The following is a 21708-nucleotide window of genomic DNA, read 5'->3' on the forward strand; positions in this document are numbered from 1 at the left end:
TAGTTACTTCCCCTGGCATGGGGACTGGGTGTATGTGTCGTCTTCATTATCATTTCATCCTTATCACGACGTGCAGGTCGCCTACGGGCGTCAAATCAAAAGACCTGCACCTGATGAGCCGAAGTCCTCGAACACATCCCGGCACTAAAAGCCATACGCCATTTCATTTTTTCGTCTTCAGAAGATAATAAATAAGATGATAAAATTAATAACTACCCCAATAAATAAAAATCTGAAAACTTACATCCACTTACCTGAGAGCAGTGTAGAAAGGACTAGGTTACACGAAATATCAGAAGGGTGGTACTCCTCGTATTAAACAACAATCTACCATCTGATGGAAGCAACATTGTAGGCTTCATTCACCTTAACCACACAAGCGATTCCCATGTAAAAATATAGGTTAGACAACAATCCGAACACAGGGTGACCCGAAGCAATATGAATGGAAGACGTAAAAAAAATTCCTTCGGTCACCGGCTAGTCGATCGAAACTAGCAGTATTCCTCGATCCTTTACTTCCATAGGAACACTATGTTGCCATTAATTATCGGAAATTTGGAACTAGGGCGTAGTTACTTACTCCGCAATTTTGAGAAGTTCGCACCAACGAATAAGAGTAACATGCTTCGGGGCACATGGTGACGCGAACCGTAAGGAACGTGTTAATTTACATGAAAGAAACTAGTTCATGTGAGAAGTAAGTTTGGGCATAGAGACAGATGACATATTAAAGTATGTACAGTAAAAGGTCGTTTTGAAAATTATAGAATTTTTTGTAAGGTGTCTTATTTTTTCTTCGGAGAATATGGTAACCTTGATTCAAGCTCTTCTGAATCTTGGGTACGGAGACAGAAGCTGCTGGTGATACAAAAGATGAAGATATAGGCGTTTAGGTGCTGGAGAGTAACTCGGTGTGAGAAAGTGTGGCATCGGCGTAAGACTGGTGATCATACCCGACTCGGAACATCAGTCATATTGTACCTGTCTTAACAACAGAAATATCTGTTCTACTGTAAAATTGTGGGGAGTTGCTTGATTGAAACGTGTGTTGTGTTCTTTCTAAGCTGGTAATTTTAATATCAGCTTATCATTCTGTTTTGAAATCAAAAGACAGAACTAAAGTTAAGTCTTGTTACCTGTACTACGAAAGCAGTTCTTAACGTTTTGTCCTCAGGTCTTTGCTTCCTTTCTGGGTTGGTTCCGATGCCCACTTCCCAATGGACTTGTAGTTTTCTGTGCTACCCCATGGCTGAAGGAGATTTTAACTGTTAAACTGGTGTGAGGTAATGGGTTTCCTATGTTCTTGTTACAATAGTGTGGCTGAAAGTAGTGATAATACCAAGCCTGATGTGAAATGATAAGACCCAACTGCTGCTCTCATTTCACTCTGATGTTTGATTATCTACCTTGTCTTACCATAAATATTGTTTCACAGGTCTCACAGTAACATTTGCCTTGTCCATCATTTTTATTTCAGATCATGTACTGTACATAGGTGTCAAAACTAGGTTCTCCATCTGTCTGTCTTTTTCTCTCCGTCGACAACTCTGTACGTTCTCTAAAAACTCATTTCAGTTCTGGGAGAGCTGCAGGGTGCACTAGGCTGTACACAGTGGTGCACTCCAACAACTGAATGGCCATATCATTCAAAATTATCAGTACAGCTTATCTTACAAGGTAAAATTGAAGGAAGTAGAAACAGGGAAAGTACAAGAATATCTTGGCTATGGAATCTATGAGAAATATGAACACAGTACCCCCCGCCCCTACTCTTTTCCGACTTGCCGAGAACAAGAATCAGATCATCCTAATGACACTGTGGTTAGCCGATTTGAGTTCCATTGGTGGAGGGAATGTTGGTCGCAGGGTAGGAGAGGTTGTGGCATACAATTTCTAATCACTAGATTGCGTGCCAGAAGTCTGGATTCAATTCCAAACCTCTCTGCAGTGTTCATGTGAAGTAAGGGCTCACGAGGCTTTTGATAATGATTCATCTGTTGGATGGAGACACATTAAGCCTTGAGCAGACCCCTTGGTACTATTAGACAGGAGTAGGCTATGTGCCTACATCAGGTTTCACCCTCTCCCTATCTCACCATCATCATTATTCCACACCCAGATGCGCAGGTCGCTCATGGGCATCAATTAGGAAGACCTGCACCAAGCGAGGCGAACATGTCCTCGGACACTTCAGGCTCTAAAAGTCAATACGATAAATAAAAATTAAATCTCTATCACTAAGGTGAAAATCTGATTCATCACTGAAGACAGATTCGAAATAATAGACCAAGCCCACGGCTCTGAAGGTTCTGCAAAGGACCGTTCATATTTATATCTCAAAAGCTCTATGCGCCTTGCTTGTTTACTAGGAGATCACACAAAACTTAGCCCATGCCTCGTGGTCTGCAGGCTAAAAAGACCTTACAGCTACACTTTAATTCTCTTTTGTAACACTACACTGTCATGGGGGGCCGTGCTAGTTCATGGCTGTCTTGTCTGGCACTCCAGATTGCCCCGGACTCTTCCCATTATTTGGAACTATTATACCACCGCCGAATGTTGTCAGGCGGAGCATCACATCTGTATTGTCGCTATTTTCCTGACTGATAGGTGATCAACTAACCAACTGGCTGTGAGTCTGGTTCATGTAGGAGTGGCGAAGGGGTACTCTAATAAATGGTCCAATTTTAAAAGAAAAAGCTATTATTCTACACTCAAAACTTGAAAACGATGTGACATGTTTGGTTAGTGATGGATTGCTTACATGCTGGAAGAAACGTCGTGGAATTTATCTCCTTGGTATTTCAGCTGACAACACAGCAGCAAGTGACATCATTACCCAAGCAAGCCTTACTCAAAACAAAATTACTAAATTACAAACTTTTGCCTACTGAAACTTTTGCTGGTGCTAAGGAAATTTCAGCCCCAGGGATTAAGGCCAATAAAGAAAGAATTATGGTTGTGTTATGTTCAAATGCCTCAGGGACCCATAAGCTGCCCCTTTTTGTGATTGGAAAATCGGCAAAACCAAGGGCTTTTAAGAACTTGAACATGTCATCTCTTCCAGAGTACTATAGGTCACAAAAATCAGCTTGGATGGACTGTTCCCTTTTAAAGGAGTGGTTTATAAGTGAATTTGTTCCCAAAGATAAACACCATTTGATGAGCTTGAAGTTGCCAGTAAAAGCATTGGACAACGCATCCATCCGCCTAGAGGAACTTGAATGTGAAGGTGAGAGTGGTATTAGACTCTTCTTTCTGCCACGAAAAGTAACAGCCAATGTGCCAAGGGGTCATTGAATGTTTTAAGAGGGAATACCGCCAAAGGCTTCTTTTGGAGATTTTAGTAAAGCTGGATAATGAAGGCAACATAAATTTGATTGAGGCCTTGAAGAAAATCAACATGAGAGATGTGATTTACATGGTGGCTAAGGCATATGATGAAATACCGGCATCCACACTTGTAAAGTCTTGGAGAAATGTCTGGCCAACTATACAGGAAATTATTGAAGAACGTAAAAAAGCAGATGACAAGCCTAACCTTCAGGATTCTCAACAAGATGAGAATGCAACTCTGTTACATGACCTATAGCAACTGCCTAGTTCTGGATTGGATACATGGTGAAAAATAACTTGGCAATGAAATATTAAATGACAAAGAAATCGTGCAAGCTGTTGTTCGGCAGGACAAAGAAGTTGATGAAGAAGAAGAAGAAGAGGGGGAAAATGAATTGCGCTAAGGGAAATGCAGCTTTGCAATCAGCAGTGACATATCAAGCAGCAGACAGAAGCAACAGCAGTTGATGTAATGTTTATAAAGACATTTTGCTTCTAAAAAGGCAATTGACACAAAAACAAAACAAAAAAATTACAGATTTTTTTTTTATTTTTGAATTCTGCAGAGTTTATGACACAGTACTACACTGTAATGTGAGCTGCTTTTGTTTACGACAGTCTTTGATGTTTATACAAAATGCTAGTGTACATTTACAAATTAAATTCTAAGTTTTTGTAATATGTTTTTCTGTATTTAATTTTCCACCATGAGTGTTTATCTCTCATCGGGAGTGAAACTTCAAAAGTGTATGGAGACATCATAAAGACAACATCAACTCATTTTAGGTGAATACACTTGGTAAAGGCACATTCATAATGCTTGCCTTATTTATTTATGTACTGTATTTCACTTGAGCTAAATATTGGTATTTATAGCATATTGTCGGTTAGTCTGACCTAGGGTCCGGTTCCGAGGAGTCTACTGCACCCATCTTGTTCATTTTAATAAGAATCAGTGTCCCAAAGTTCACTGCTACTCTCAGGATTGGCCCTCTTCTAGATCCTGAGACTGCCTTTTGTTGTAGGCAGTTCATCTTGTCTGCTGTTACCTGCGATGCCCCTCTCTTTAACATGTCATGAGTACTGCTGTGTATTACGTTGGGAAAATACTTTTAAAGTCACCTTTCAAGTCTCTCTTGCTTAGCACGCTTCTAGCGTTAGGTTCCATTTCACTCATATTCTTCTGCTTAGATGTGGCATGTTGGATGAGTATCAAAACATGACATGTCCCAAACCTGTGCCACTTTTAAACTATGTGCAGTTTTGTCATCTGATTCATTGCACTTCCTTTTGGAAATTATGTTGCTTTGTAAATCATTTGGAGTAAGGCACTGCAAGGAATTCGGTTCTGCTCACCCACAGTGGACTTGTGTGGTTTTGCATCTGACGTCTTCAAGTATTTTGTGACCAAAAGTGTCTTTTCAAATTGAAGCTGGAGGCTGTATGCAAGGCATTTGTGTCTTTCAAGTCTTTCATAGACAGGACGATCTTCTGTTTAACAATATTTATGATAAGACTTGGTACATTTTTAATAAAAGATACTTAAATCTTTTAGGAAACAGTGTTAAGTGTTAGCTAGTTGATATGATACGATACCAGTAGTAGAGATATATTAAAATTGTCCCCTTTCACTTGACTCCTAAGGTGATGAGTTTTCTTTCTTTAAATAGGGGTTTTCACTAAGAGGAGATTTGCCCAAAGAAACGAAGAATCTGGAATACTCAGAGAAAATATATGAGGTAACAAAAGTTGAATTTTACTTTGTAGGCAAGTCAGAATATTAAGTTTCCTGTTATATTACGAAGGCGTGCAGCAACTTGTGTGTTCCATGTGGCCTCAGCTGCCAAAATGTTGAAACACCGGATCCTGTGAGATCTCCGAAGTTAAGCAACATTGGACGTGGTCAAGATTTAGATTGATTGCCACGTGCTGTTGGTGGGGGTAAGGGAATGGAGGAGCGGAAAGGAACTGGCCACCCTACCGTCCATAAACTCCGGCTCAGACTCACCTCTGGAGGTTCGGACCTGCCTACGGGCAGAATATACCCTTACCTTACCTGAGTTGAAGATCACCTCGAGACTTTAATATTTTGAGGTTAAATCAAAATTCATCCCATAAGAGAGAAAATACTGAAAGAATTTTGGCAGATTCAGATTCTATTTTCATGCCAATATAAACAACATGGCATGCATCATAAACATTCCTGCGACCTCAGTGAGGATCAAAACCAGTGTCTTGAGCACAGGAAGCCACAGGATCACTCTCTCTGCTGTACCAGTGCATCTAAAGTAGGAAAAAGATTTGGTCTTGGGAAGCAGATACATGTAATAATTTGATATCTGTCTGAAGAAGTCATGGCATCAAAAGGCCATTAATGTCTTCACCCTCCCTTTGACAGTCTTGACATCAAAATCACCCATAACAATACACAGATCATTTTGCTTGGTGAGACTTTGTGCAAGAGAGAAAACTGCTGTGGGCAGATAGATCTGAGTGATGTTCCCTCGCAACTTCACCAAGACAGGCAGTATGCTGAGCATTGTGTTGGTTTCCTTTTTTAGGACCAATCCAGCTCCACTCCTATAGTTCAGGACACCATTGCCCTCTTGATACTCAATGTGACCTGACACGTAGCACTGTCCTGTGCCAGGTCATTTCATGGTTATGGGTTCTACTGTTAAGGGTTGTTGGGCAAGTCCGAGTTCAGTAATTGGAAACAGTTTAAGAGAACAAGAATAATAATAATAAAACAGTTATTATAACAAGCATATGCAGTGGAAAATAATAAGACCAGAGGGTTCTGGGATGTAGAGTGGCAACGATAAATGTAGTTAAAGGAAGTGATGGTTTCAAGAATAACCGTTACTTACTCTGTACATTTCCAAACAGCGGGAAATAACAACTAACAATTGCCAGAATAATTTCCAATGTAAGTTTAATAATTTAGACAAAAATGTTAGCCCAAGATGCTTAGGTGATTACATTACCAAAAAAAAAAAAAGTGATCAAAACAACTTTAGTAAAAGCAGTTGAGCTGGGCCTATACATGTACATGCAAGCACAGAAATGGTGTCCCGACGTAAACAGTCAACACTGCCCCACTCCAGTACTGAAAGGTGGCGAGGGAGTGAAGGGGTAGTGTCGAAGGCCACTCCAGTACCAAGAAAGAGGGGAGGGAGTGAACGGGTAGTGCTGAAGGCAGGGTGTGTGTATTGCTATACATCCACCACTGTGCCCATTTCAATCACAACAGTCTTGTAGCGGGCTGTCTACCTGCAGCAATGTGTTAAGCATGGAGGTGGGGGTATAACCATGCTTTGTTTATACCAGGACACCATTTCTGTGCTCGCATGTACATACATCTGTGCCAGAAATGTTTACAAACACTAATGTGCCAGGGCAGTATATTTGGATAATGAGTAAGTGCTATATAAAATTAGGTAAGAAAATAAGCCTCAACACTACCCCTTCACTCTAGGCCAGTTCCCTTGAAGCTGCTGCCCTTCCATAAGATGGATTCCAGTGGCATTTACTGCTCTGAGGGGCCATCACCCTCCCCTAAGTGCGTCTCCACCACCTGGCGTTCGACATTGAGTTGCTGCCTTTATCCGCCCTCCAATATGATGTCCGACAAGAAGTCAGGAAGTCTGACTTGAGGGTCAGATTTTCGAAGCACTGACATGCCCCAAAATGTTAGTTTTTGCATGTCTGTAAATAAACCCTGTTAGGCATATATTTCCAAAAATGGTCTAGTTATACATGCATACCTGCCAAGTATTCCAGTTTTTCCGTAAAGTGTACCGATTTTGAGTGTGTTTTATGATTGTACAGATGAACAACATTATTGTATGGATTTTGAATACCCGCGCTTGTTTTTGCTTTCTGTGGTCAAATCGGATTTGTTTGACTTTTGATAATAACTGGTAATGTGAGATATAGTGTTTGAAATTCGACCGGTAAATGTATCGATAATCACGCCTGGTGGCCATGATCTTTATGGCCTTGAAGTCTAAACGGTCTGACACCAAGGTTAACCGGTTTGAGTCCCGTTGGTCGAAAAATTTTCACCATCAGAACATTGGCTGGCAGGGTAGGAGAGGTGGTGGTATACAATTTATAATCACTAGATTGCATGCCAAAAGCCTGGGTTAAATTCCTAACCTCTCCACACTGCTCATATGGAATGAGTGCATATGACACTGTTAATGGTGATTCGTCCGTCAGTTGGGGACGTTAAGCCTTGAGCAGACCCCTTGGTGCTATTCGACAGGAGTAGGCTATGTCCCTTCCTGCTATCATTTATCACGTCATTCATTTCATCTCATTAACTCCTGTAATGAGGTTGACATCAGGAAGGGCATCCAATGATAAAAACCTGCCATGACAGATTCATTTCACCTCATATCTGACCCCGTAGAGAAACGGGACAAGGTTTGGACAAACAAATGTATCGATAATCACATTATCGATTATCACCTTGCTTTTGTCACCTGTTTAACCTCAACGTCTACTTCATTCACTGAGATGTTCCCAAACAAGTAGCAGGCTGTAATTTTGAAGAAAAGAAATCAGTGAAAAGTACCAGGCTGTGAATTTTATATAACAATTTTAGTAACTGTGTCGTGCTTCGTAGCAGCTGAAAGGCTTTGTTTGTGTGTGTGGGTGTGAGTAACATTGGCAGTAGTTCTGAAACTCATGGAATTGTGTGATGAATTTGTAAGTGATTTAGTATTTTTAGTTGTGTTTGTAATGAGTTCAACTAAAACACTATATCAATATTTTAGGGAGGCATATTCTGCTGAAATTCCTTGTTTTATCCGAGCACGGAGAGGCGAATCATTTGCATTCTGTTGCATGTGCTCATGTGATATAAACATTTCTCATGGAGGAAGAACAGAATTAGTAAAATCACATTCAGTCTGCTAAACACGTCTCCAATACAAAATTTAAAGTTGGCAGTCAGAAAATTAATTTGTTTTTTACCTCTTCTGGAGCCGACCTTGATATAGTAAGAGTGGAATGCTTGTTCACTTCATTTTTAATTGAACATAATATCCCGTTAGCTGCTGCCAATCATGCTGGTGCTCTGTTTAGAAAAGTGTTTCCAGGTTCAGAAATTGCAAAAAAAATATGGCTGCATTCGTACAAAAACCACACACATTTTGAAAGAAATGGCTACGGACCCAAGAAGTGAATTCGATGGTTATACGCAGTGTGAACCATTTTCTTTAGCTACGGATGGGAGCATAATAGTAATGCTAAACAACCCTATTGCCATCACCTGTATTGTGGCAAAGCAGCAAAAAATAGTTAGCTCAGTGTTGTCTGTCCCAGTCTTGGTGGGTGATTCAATGGGACTTAATATTGATAATTTGGTAATTTCACAGTTAGAGTGTTACAAAATACCAATTCAACATTCTGTAGCATTCTGTTCCGATAATGCTCCAGTCATGATTGGAAAGAAGAATGGAGTTGCTGCTGTTTTAAGGGAAGCGCAGTCATCTGTCTTCATACCGGATTGCTCATGCCATTTCATTAACTTGGCTGCTGAGAAAAGTGCAAGCAGTTTGCCTGTTAAAGTTGATTGAACTATTAGTCGACATCTTCTGTTAGTGTAAGGGCACACAGGAAGCGGCGCGGGGCGGTCCGGGGCGGTATGAACAAGTACGTACTGAGCTATGGGACTGCACACACAAACAGCGACTTGAAGCGAGCCGGAGCGGCGTGACGCGGCGCGGGCTAACTTGGAACAGTCGAGTTTGTTTTCTTGAGGCGGGTAGACGCGGGCTGCACGTTGTACCATGGACGGCGAACTACTTATTAACGCGGTATTTGCTAGACCGCCTATTTGGCAATCGAGGCACAAGCATTATCGCAACAGAGGTGTGATTGAGAAGCTGTAGGATGAAATAGGAAGAGCAATGAATACAACAAGTAAGTACCTAGCTATATTTCGTAAAACAACACAGAATACTGGTATGGTTATATAATGTTGATGTTAGATTATTTCTAAAGAAATTCTTTTCAATTCAGTTCAGTTCTATTCTAACTACTATAGTTTATGAAATAATAAAGTTAACCACACTTTTAGACACTATAGCCTCCTCTCAAAAGTCTTTGTGTTTTTAAATAGTTGACAAATTTATCTCTGATCTCCTGTGCTCGAGATGTGTACCAACTGTTATTTCTTCTATGTGTGTGTAGAGTTGTGGCTTCTCTGAACACGGGGTCATTTTCACCATCTTTGTCCCTCACAACATTGTGGAGAACACAAGCACACTTTATTATTGTTATAGTGTGGGGTACTGTCGTTTCAATGTCTTTCTGAAGAATGCGACATTTTGAGTAAAGTATGTCGAAACCACAATCAATACACCTCCGAACTCATGACAATCGATAATTGAAGGTTGTTTTTGCAGGAGTCAGATCATTCCGCGCATATGGTTTCAGCAGGTATGCTTCATCTGCAATGAGAACGTTTGGTAATATTTCGAAAGAAGCAGGAAGTTCGCGGTCTGGGGGCATGTTGAAAGTGTTGTTTTCGAGGCTTGCATATGGTGAAGAAGCAGCAAACGTACCGCCGTCATTCTGGCTACCATTCGCACCTACGTCAATGGCTAAGAATTTGTATTCCAGATCAGACACACCTTGCAGGACTACTGAGAAAAACCGTTTTTTAGTTCTAGAATTCCGATCCAGAATGTGGAGGACATTTTATTCTGCAGTGCTTTCCATCAAGTGCTCCTACACAATTTGGCAAGTTCCATAAGTCCCAAAACCCCACTCTTGATTGCTTTAATTATTCAGTAATGGTCACGGGCATGTGATCTTCCACTAGGTTTTTCCACAGTAATTTGCACGAATCTATCGCAATAGACTTCACGCTTCAATATCCCATTCAGAAGGAATAAGCCAGCATTTGAAATGAAGCACCTGTGGCTAAATAGGCCTACATAAAACAAAATCAAATTAATATATTAGCAACAATAGTTGTAATTTGTTATCAAAATATATGTAAAAAAACATTTGGTAGATTTTGCAGCAACGGGGTGACAGCAATTGCCGTTTCCCTTAAAAATGAAATAAGTTATGAAATTAAATAAAACACTAAGTGATAAGGACCTCCAACGCTGGCAGTTCTAAAGGTAAAATTTATCTATACTACATAGTATAAAAATGGGGGTGGTGTCTGTTACTCTTTTACTGAAACCCGGCTTGACCTACTTTACCAAGCTACCCCATTAACTCAGAAAACAAGTTTGTTTCAGAAATTTTTTAACTTTCTTTCAGAGGTTGAAGCTCGAAGTAAATGGAAGAACATGAGAGATCATTACAGAAAGGAATTGAAAAAGATGATGACATACAAATCTGGTGATGCCTACGGTAAAACGCAACTTTCGACCTGGCCATTTTTTGAGTTGCTCTACTTTTTGAAAGATGAGATGAATCCAAGTACAACATCTGGAAACCTGAACCCGTCTCCTACGATTTCATCCCCGTCTGCCAACGACATGAACTTCGATGAACATGATGATAGCGGCGATGGTACGCAGTCACAAAAACGGTGTGGAGGAGGTAGAAGGCGAGTGTTCGACTCCTTCATCACGTTCTGAAACTCCCTCAATTATGTCCCACCCTAGCTCAAGTTTCGGTTCTCAAAATGCCCGTAAGAGGAAAGTAAATGTGCAAGATGTCGTAGCAAAGAAAATGTTACTGGTAGAAGAGCAAAAAGTTGAACTCCTCAAAATATTAATGAACAATGTGAAGATTATAACTTTTTAATGAGCTTGCTGCCTCTTTTTAATGGTATGTCACCTTTAGAAAAGTTAACAATTAGAAATAAAATTACGCAGCTGTTCATTGATGCGAAAATGGCTAAATCAGATCATGGTGGTGCTTTTGGAACATTTCATTACATCGACGAAGAACGTATACCTTCTAACTATGAGACTCCACAACAGCAGTGGTAAAATATAAAGAAATATCTACATTGAAACAGTTTGTGTTTTACATTGTCATTCAAAAAGTTTCCTCAGAGGATCTTTAATTCTGATTTCATTTGTTTTATAAAATGTCATGGTTCCAATACATTTAGTATATTTTAAAAAGCATGTACTCTAACCTTCATTTACCACCTCTACCAGCTCATTTATTTCCAAATGCAAAAGTAATGCTGATATAAGCCATATGAAACTGACTTACCTCGGACAAACAACTAGTCTCTCCTCTGGACCGATAGGTTTTCTCCAGTTGTTTGGTTGTTTTTCCAGATTGTTTTTAACTTTGCTAAGGATATAATCAAATGTTGATATTGACATTCTTGTGGAACGTAAAAAGTGTTCCTCGTGCTTTCTTAAAACTGGAAATAAGTGATGATACTCTCCATGAACAGCTCTCCTCAAACACACTTCATTCACCCACCCTCTCCTCCACCGTCGCTTCAAAATTATCAATTTAAAAAAGTTATTTGCACAGAGGATACTTGTACGTGCAGCTTTGTGCAGTGCCATGTTGTCGATTACCGCCTGTACGATATCGCGTCCTGTGTGTGCAATACCCGCGCAGACGACGCGACGCCCCGGCCCGGCACGCCCCGAGCCGAGCCGCGCCGCGCCGCTTCCTGTTTGTCCTTACACTTATTTAGAAAAGAGTTGTATGAGGACGGAACACGTTAAGAAATTCCAAAAGCTTCACAACAAGGAAACGAAGAAGATGCTGAAACATGTTTGTACAAGATGGCTATCGTTAGGAAAGTGTCTGCAGAGGGTGTTAGAGTAAAGGGATTCATTTCTTGGTTTCTTTAAAGATGAGGTGCTTGTTAATGCTCAGTGTGCATCAACTACTAGCTTAACATCATTTACGATCCCAAAAGCCGAGTCTGGTAGTTCCAAAGACAATGAAAAGAGGAAAGTTACCGACTCGTCAGAATTAGTCGCTCCCAAAAGATTTGCATGTGTCTCAAAATCTGACACTCCTGCGCTAAAGAATAAGAACATTATTCAAAATTGTGAAGAAATCATTTTTATGGTTCTGTCATCAGGCTTAAATAAGGCACACTGTGCCTTCCTGTATGCTGTCATTCCTTTATTTGAGAATCTCAATTCTACACTTCAGAGTGCTTCCCCTCACATTCATAAACTACTAGAACTAATGACGAACCTGTTAAAGCAGTTGCTTTCCAGATTTTAAAAATCAAAATTGTTCAAAAGTTCTCTTTTATTAAAAGTTCCATACCATTCTGTTGAGAATAAGAGAGACAATGATGAGCTAGTCATTGGCATTGAAACAATGGTGAAGAAACTTAATGATAGAGATAAATCAACATTCTTTTCATCAGCCAGAGGTTTCTTCTGCACAGCATGTGATTATATTATTAACAAGTTCCCTCTCAATGATGAATTACTGAAACATGCAAAGGTTGCAGATGTTTCAAATATTGAAGAGGCCCAGTTTTCTTCTGTACAATTCTTTATAGAAAGATTTCCATCATTGGTGCCAAGGAAGGACAGTGAGTCAGTTGAGGGTGCAATGAATGTGCTTCAGAACCAATTTGTAGCTCTTCAGATTGATGACTGTGCTACTGTTGAGAGTGAGAATCTGACAGATGACATCAAATGGGGTCGCTTGATGAACATTCGTGGAGCTGATGGTCTTCCTAAGTATGATAGGATATCCAGGCTAATGCTTTCTGTTCTGACTCTACCACACAGCAATGTTGAGTGTGAACGTGTGTTCATCGTGGTGAAAAAGAACCAAAATCAGTTTAGGTCCTCCATGCCAAATGAAATTCTGGCTTCTATTTATTTTGAAAACCAGAAGTACTGATCCATGTTACTCGAGTAGTTTTCCTCCAGAATTTCTGAAGAAGCAAAGAAAGCAACTCATCTCCATCTGTCCTCTCCAACCTGTGATGGATAATAGCCTGCATACTGTGAACTTGACATAATTTTGTAAGTATACATGTTTAATTTAATTTTGACAGTGACATTCATATTGTGACCAGCAAATTTAAAGTGCAGAAAAACACTGTTTGTGTACTGTGTGAACTGTTCCCATTGTTAAGTGAAAACAGATGAGCACTCATTAAGATGTAACTTTGTGTAAGTACTTAATTTTAATGTTTTCTTCATAACGTAATAACTTAATAACATGTATTTGACTTTGTATTAGTATTGTTTATAATCTCCATCCACCCCCCCACCCCCCCGCCGGCCTTTTTCACTGTGTCTCCAGACTTTGCGACGCTTGAGCGTGTTGTTAACATTTTTCTGCTTTAGTATCTTCTGGATTTCTCTTTTTGAAAGTTGGCAGGTATGTACATGAAAAAAGTGAAAAACCACCTCATCACACAATGCTCATAGTTAGGATCTTCTTGTGTGGTTTTCCTCAAAATTTGGGACTGGACACAGCAATGGAACTGGTAAATGGTCTTCCTATTTTTCATTTTTTTCTTTTCCTTTTTAGTCTATCCCCTTGGGAATGGAAACTGTATAGCAATTACGGGATATGAAGAAAAACAAATAGGAATGTGGGACCAATATTCTAATTTTTCAGTGGCATGTTTGTTTACATGATCCATTAGCATGCTAATTCCTAAAATTAATTATTTCACAATCACATCGGGTTGTGGGACAAATTCCTGGATAATATTTTCCACAAACTCTGCACAAGACAAGTTTTTTGCCTCTTTCCAGGTGATGGCTCGTATTCTTCTTCACCACCACCACTAATTCCCTTACCCTTGATTATGATATTTTGAGGAGTGAAGTTGCTATCAACTTCTTTGTCTACATTGGCAAAATCTCATTCCTCACTTTCATCATCCATCAAAATTCCAAATACTTGGCATCAGTATCTAGAACTTAAGCATTACTGTGTGCAGCCATTTTTATGAGCTAGCACTTGATTCCCGAAAACAGTAGACGTTCACTTCAATGAACTAAGCTTAAAAAATGGTTTGCTGCGAGAATACGAACAAATGCAAGTGTCAGTATCGTAGTAAGGTATGTTTTATAATCATTGTTCAAGGAAAAAAAGAAGCAAAGTTGGCCAGGTAACCATAGAGCCACTTACCGCAAGATGCAGTATATTGCATCATGTTCATTGAGTTAACAGTACGATGATTACTGAAAACGATAAGTGGATCAGATTTGAGACAGACAAGACACAGCCAGTAGGAGTCCACAAAGAGAAAGATAATGTGTATGGGACTTGTGGTCACAACCAGAGATGTGATAACATCTTTCCTTGTCATCTTCTGCAACAGACTTGGGGTCAGCAAAGACATCATCCATGGTGTTGTCTTCATAACATTTCATTGTTCTCTTTCTGTCTGATATTTATGTTACTATAATTCATAACTGCTATAGAATATTAATTTATAAACTTGTTGTAATATTCTGGATCTTGTCAGTGGAACATACGGCCTCCACCACACGCTTTTGCCTTTTGCCTTGCCAAATAATGTTGAATGTTTCCAGCTACAACTTTCAGTCTAATGGTAGACAACACAAGGTACATCAGCACATCTTTTGTCCTGACATCTAGAAAGGACCTTCTCCATTTTCTGCTCATAAGAATGTGGTCTATGTGGTTCTGTGTTCTCTTATCTGAGAATATCCAAATTACCTTGTGACAGTTGTTGTACACCACGTAGAGTACATTGTGTCACAGAAGCTATATGTGGAGGTGCATTGTCCTGCTGAAAAAGCACATCATCTTCCTGTCGAAGAAATGGCAGTAGCACGAGGACAGCAACCCGTGCAATGTAGTGGGCACTGGTTATGTTACCCTGCAGAAACACCCTACTGTGACCACGAGTTGTAACTCATGGCCTCCCTCCCACACCATGAAGCCTGGGGTGAGACCTGGGTGTCGTGGGCGAATGCACTCTGGAAGAGGCCACTCTCCAGGTCTATGTCCATCACTTGCATACAGATAGAACCTACTCTCGTTACTGAAGATAACAGAGTGCCATTCCCCACTCCAGTCAACTCTTCACGACACCAGAGTAGCCATGTTGTGGTGTCAGTGGTAGGCTGGCCAGAGGCACACGTTTTTCATTTCTGAATGATGTTCAGTCGGCTACTGCTGCTCACTCAATGCATCGATCTTGACGTGTGTCTGTAATACTTGGACATTCAGAGCCTGGTGTACGGGTGTGGGAATGTTTCACAGACTACTGCTGAAAGCAGCGACACACCACCGATGCAATGTGCCCAACGTGCAGCAATCCATCAATACACAGACCAGCAGTGTGACCCTGTTCAAATGGCTGCAGTTGTTCAGCAGGAGCACTTAGTCATCGGTGCAGCATGGTTGTACCCTAGAATGAATGTTGCAAACACTGTTCACCTCTTGCGTACGCATGGACAGGCCTCCCAAGCGGCACCTGATTGCCAGTGTCCGTGACAGAGGAATCACTAACACTACAACCCCTCAGTATGCACATATTATATGCTGTTGCCACTGAACACAGTCCTTGCATGTTCCTTTTTCTGGCAGTGTAGTTTCTGTTACCAGGATTTTGTGTATTACAGAGGTGAAAGAAGGTGTGGGCATGAATGGGTGGATATAGGACAATCAGAAGATTAATTTAAAAGTTTAAAATTGTAGCTATATTTTGTTCTTAGCTATCTTTTGGTTTCTTTTCAAAGTTAGATTTTACAATTTCCGGTACCAAAAGTTTGCTTACGAGTTAGGTGACAACATTTAAAATAATCAGAACAATCCACTAATGACAAATTAGCAAACTTGAGCTTACAGCTTCCTAATTACCAATGTTACATGAGCACAACAGCTCCCAATAACAAACAGTGAAGGAGACGGGTCTCCCAAGTTCTTTTACATTAATATGAAGAGCGTTATCGCTCTATCAATTTACACTTAGAAATCTATTTCTGAAATATCACACTTTTCAGGCTATCATTGGCACAACGTACATTTTACAAAAATCAAACAGTATTCACTGTCTTAAATGCTCAACAGCCTAACATCTTAACACCAAAGGAATGAAATCGAATTTCACAGGAGTGTTGCATACTCATTCTACTGGGCCTTTATGAAAAACAATAGGTTAAAGTTACTGGCCCAAAAATCAAAATGATGTGGAGGCAGACACTTGCACTCCTTGAAATTTGCAATGAAAAGCTTAAAACCCTATTTGGGCTTCTGGCCCGAAGTTACAGAGGCTAAGCCTATACTACTGAGGTGACTAGATGGAGAAAATATTTAAGTTACAAGCAGAAAGGTTACAAAATCATAGTCACCTCAAAATCAAGTTGATAGGGAACATGAGAGGGTATCTCACTCTCTGTTACCTGATTTTGCCTGAGTTCTTTTGGCTTGTTTGAAATTTACATTAGAAGTTTGAAATTTACCTTTAAATTTGAAATTTACATTTAGAAAATTAAAGTTACATTATTAAAGATTGGAAACCTGTCCCTCAAGCTAGCTTTCAAAGACTATCAATTAACACAGGACTGCCATTACCTTGAACTGGTGGACTACTCGGCGATGGACGACGCTCCCCTCCTCCTTTATAAACACACACACTAGACTCGAGCAGTGAATAAGACAACCTGGTCAAAAAAGGTGCCAGCTTTTATACCCGAGAGGAAAGATCTAGAAAACTCTGGGCTAAGGCCCAACACACCCCCAATTTTGATTGGGAAATTAAATAAATACAAGATATAGGTGATAGGTGGAAAAATACATATACAAAATTTCCTATTGGCTAACATCTTACGTTGGCTGGAAGAGCTATAAGTGTTGTAAACTCTAGCACACCAAAAACAAAGAAAAATCACCTGTTTAGGAAACCTAGGAAAACAAAATTACTTCACAATTTTAATAGTTCATCTTCACACCAGAGGGTATAACATAGTTTGTAGTAGAGACATCTGTTGACAAAAGTTCTAACTTCTTGCGCTAGTTGTTGCAAGTTTTAGATTTAAGATGGCATTTTCCAAGGCACTTCATTTAAATGAATGGCGCGGGTGTACCTTCCGGTACAGTTTCTATGGTGGTGTGTATTAATGTAATGGCAGTAGGTCTGGATGAGGTAACACTCTAATGTCTTTTCTCTTATATTTCTTTAACAAGATGAATAACAAATTAATTAATAATAAATTTGGTAACAACAAATTCATAAATGTTTCTAGCAGTTAACAAGGTTTGTGCTGTCAGAGCATTAGGAAAATAGGTAAGGTAGATTAGAGTATATCACTTTAGGCCCCAATTGGCCCTAATACCAATGTACGTAAGAATGCACGCAGAATATGAAAATGAGGAAAATATTCCTTCTTAACAGGAGCTAAGCTCATGCTACATAACTAGACAGAGAAAATGTTTAAGACATGACCGAGGAAAGAATAGCATTTAGAGAAAGTAAGAATCAACTAAAGGGAGAGAAAGCTACAGTCCTGAAGTTTTAAGGAGTAATTTGGCTGCAGTAAATGAAACTGAGGTTAAAACACTTGTACATCCTTGTGAAATTTATAGCCAGATGTAGGCACCACATTAGTCCCGCAAGACAAAAAGGCACAAGCCCAATTATTCGTTGAAATAACCTTTACATATTTTCTACCAGCGATCTTTATTACATGAGGAGAGAATGAAGATGAACACAGGGCAATGGAGAATGATTGGTTGCTGATGTAGCACAGTATTTACCAACTAAGCAATTCAGGAGGGGGTTCCAGCCCCTAAATCAACATTCCTCCACAATAGCTTCTTGGTAGCACACGCAACTAGCAGGCTGAACAAGAAGACAGGAGCAAGTCATAGGAATACCAAGTTGAAAGGTTCACCGGTACAGGGTACAGAAGGTAAAGGAAGAAGGGTTGACTAGATTCATGGGAAGCCTCGTTTATATGTCTAGTGCCTCAGTGGGAGGTATCAACCAGAAACAGAGAAAATCCTGCCCTGACACCACTTTGCTGACCATTCAGCCCATGAAGCTGGACAATTGACCGTTGTATTGTAATGTATAACACATTCGTTGTGTGTTTTCAATCAGAAATAGTGAGTCTGATGGTGTTCTAAGAGCAGTTTCTGCAGCTGTTTTATATGAGTTTTAGATGAATCATAGTTACATTTAGTAAAATCAAACAAATTTTAGTAAATTTTTAAAATAATTTGGAGTTAAAACAGGATTTTTTTAAAGCACAGAGTGAATTCAATACAGTTCCAAGATGAGTTGTGGTTCACTTAGAAGTTTTCAATTTAGCTTACAAATGAAAAGCTGTCGTCTTCTTTTTTTTTAGATTACCTTATTTCGTAACATTTGACTGTATAACCTATGTCCACTTTAAAAACATCTTTGCTACATGGATAAGCATAGAATCATATATATGTTCTTGGGCTTAGAAGACGAGAGAGCGAGTACAGACTCTTTTGCAGGGAGTACAGACTCCACCCACAGAGAGTTCCGATAAATGAAAAGAAAAATTAGTATCCACAAAGGAACGGTTAGGTTCTTGAATTCTCAGAAAATGAACAACATTCTAGACCTGTGGTGTAGAAGTAGCCTGAGAAGATGACACTACTGACCTGGTGTACATAGATGAACAGTGGTTCTCACGGGTAAAATTGTGTCCGGAAATTGTCGATGCTAATTCCATATTGATCTGGAGCACAAAAACATATCTATGTTAAATTGTCCATCGGAAAAACTGAGAGGAAAAAAAATGTGTAACTCATTTTCTGATCAAAATAGCAGATGTTCAGATTGTGATTTATGGTGGTTAAGTGGGGTTGAGATTAATTATGACAAGGCCATATTCATTATTTATTGTAGGGCTGTCCTATACAGGATGGTCCACTTCTCACTGCTTCTTGAAGATGGCAAGAACTTGCAATTTGTGTCCTTTGTACTGAGTCAGCCATATTGAGGGATGCAATTAGTGTGCATGTTTTCAGATGTGTGTTCAAACGTACAAACGTACAAACCAGTCTGCGACACAATGTTGGTACAAGAAGTCTGACTGCCTACGGCCAACTCGCTATACTACAGAAATAGATCTGGTTTCACAGGACACACATTGCATGTTCTAGCTTCTACTAGTCAGTAGTTCAAACGTGTGTGTTCTTAATTTCCGTACTATTTCTTACAGGGCCATTATCGAACTGATCACCCAGGAAGACATTATGGAACTGGAGGACGACGACTTCTCAGACTAATTCATTCAACAGTTGGGAATTTAATTTAGTTGTAAATTTTGTTTGTGTACATTTTGAGATGGGACACTCTTGTGTTATGATTCTTATTGCTTCCTTATTTATACTCTTCTTCTTATATTCATATTTAAATATTAAAATATTTGTATAAAATAGTTCCTTTAATTTCTTTGTTACAGCAGAAAAAAGCAAGGCAAAATCATCTCCGTACAGGCCATGAAGGCCCACTCTCTTTGAACCTTGGCACTTGATGGGGTAAAGTTGGTTAACTCTACGCCCGGCCACCTTTGTCCCCATGAATTGACCTGGTACTCATTTTTGGTGTAGGCTGAGTGAACCTTAGGGCCATGTGCACCTCTGGATGGAAGTCTTGTTTCTTAAATTTTTAGACTTTCTGAGGGGGAATCGAACCCTCATCCTTCCGAGTGAAACGAGCACACGTTTACCATCTCGGCCAGGCAGCCCCGTGCCAGTTTATCTTTGTAGTTCATCATCATGATACCACACTCCAATTAGGAACAATCAAGTTTTATGACTCTACCTTTTGCAAATAACCAACAGCAGGGCAGTTCCCTGGCCACTCTACAACACAAATATTGTCATCTCTGAAGAACTTTTTTTTCAATTTTGTGTGTGTGTGTGTGTGTGTGCGTGCGTGTGTGCGTGTGTGTGTGTGTGTGCGCGTGTGTGTGTGTGTGTGTGTGTGTGTGTGTGTGTGTGTGTGAATCTTTTCTGTAGCTTACGAAGAATTCTCCTTTCCAGTATTTCAGTGTTTTGGTCACCTGTCATCGTGCCATCGACTGGCATTAAAGGTCCTGGACGCTCCCAAAACATCATCTTCACAAGGTGTTTTATGGCATATTGCAAATGAGCTGAATTTATTGGCTCATTGTCTGCTCAGCACACGACAGGTTGGGATTCGAATTGATAGCTTGTGTCATGATTTGGATGTGGCGATCAGTAGTTGTCACGAGCGGATCGCTAGTGAGGTACCTCTGTGGCTAGTTCTGCAGCCAGATATATGGCTAGATCTACTCTCTGGATCCAAGGTGAACATGGATACGTCTGTTCACTGAAGGTATTTCCAGGACTTTGTTCATGAGACATGCTGTTGTGGATAGTTTAAGATGAGTGAAAATGTTGGATACTCTTTCATCTGTAATAATGTTAGCACAAAGATCTTGGTTTCTGGTGTCTGTAGTGTCTATACTGCAGAGCTCTTCTCCATCTTAGAAGCCCTGCAGTTTGCACTGAGCGATGAAAGAGGCCACTTTTCTCATGTGTACCGACTTGTTAAGTTCTCCGCAATCTATTAATACCTATTTCCTGCAAAACCCATTGGTGCAGTGGATTCATGACATTCTAGCTAGAATCACTTTCGCGTTCCTTCAAAGTCATGTTGGGATTGCGGGAAATGAACTTGCGGATAGAGCTGCAAAAGAAGCGATACATTTACCACCTACATCTGTGAATGTACCAGCTAGGGATATTTGTTTTCAACTTTGTCTTGGGAGTCGGAGTGGCTAGCTTTCCATACTCTCAGCAAGCAGAAAGCAATTAAGAAGACAGCTGCCGTATGGTCATCCTATTTCCGGCCTTTACAGAGAGAGTTCGAAATTTTATGTAGGATTAATACATTTTTGTTTTATTTAACCACTCAAAGTGGAGTGCCGTACATTGCACGCAGACTCCTCAACGCTCTCTGTCGTGGAGTGACGTGCATTGCATGCGCGTAGCAGCTTCTGCTTTATGCTTCTATCTGGCGAATGGTTCTTGAACTATTATGTACATAATAAGATATATCTATAAACAAAGCATTGATCTTTCATTTGATGCGTATTGTCCCCGTTTTTACCATCAAGGTAATTTGCCCCAGACTAGTCAGCCAATCCCAGGCGTGCTCAGTCCAAAATATGATAAAAATAATGCCCTAAAATACATACACCCTGGATCTTGATGGGAACATATAACTAAATACGGACATGGTGAGGTCAATTAAAACTACAAATAAAGCAAGACGAAGCATGACGTCAGTTTTGGAGGAAAATCTGTTTATTAAAAATAAACAAGATATATTTTTTTAAAATAGCAAAGCATCAAATAATCAGATTTACATGACTCAGATAGGGTTTTTTTTTCCCAGCTGGATAAAGTCCATTTTGAGAATCAGAATATATTACAAATTTACAG

At 39.9% G+C, this 21708-nt stretch overlaps 1 protein-coding gene across 4 annotated transcripts in view; it reads left to right on the plus strand.

The window, feature by feature from the left end:
• The window catches only part of LOC136872768 (ATP-dependent DNA/RNA helicase DHX36), a 216424-nt gene extending 196751 nt beyond the window's left edge, over positions 1–19673 (plus strand). For all 4 annotated transcript variants that reach the window (XM_067146629.2, XM_067146606.2, XM_067146635.2 and 1 more), the window contains exon 18: positions 19455–19673. In XM_067146629.2, the coding sequence (XP_067002730.2) occupies positions 19455–19521 (67 nt within the window). In that variant the 3' untranslated portion in view covers positions 19522–19673. The remainder of the gene's footprint in view (positions 1–19454) is intronic.
• The last annotated feature ends 2035 nt before the right edge of the window (positions 19674–21708 follow it).

The sequence above is a fragment of the Anabrus simplex genome, chromosome 1 (genome assembly GCF_040414725.1).
Source record: "Anabrus simplex isolate iqAnaSimp1 chromosome 1, ASM4041472v1, whole genome shotgun sequence".
Lineage (NCBI taxonomy): Eukaryota > Metazoa > Arthropoda > Insecta > Orthoptera > Tettigoniidae > Anabrus > Anabrus simplex.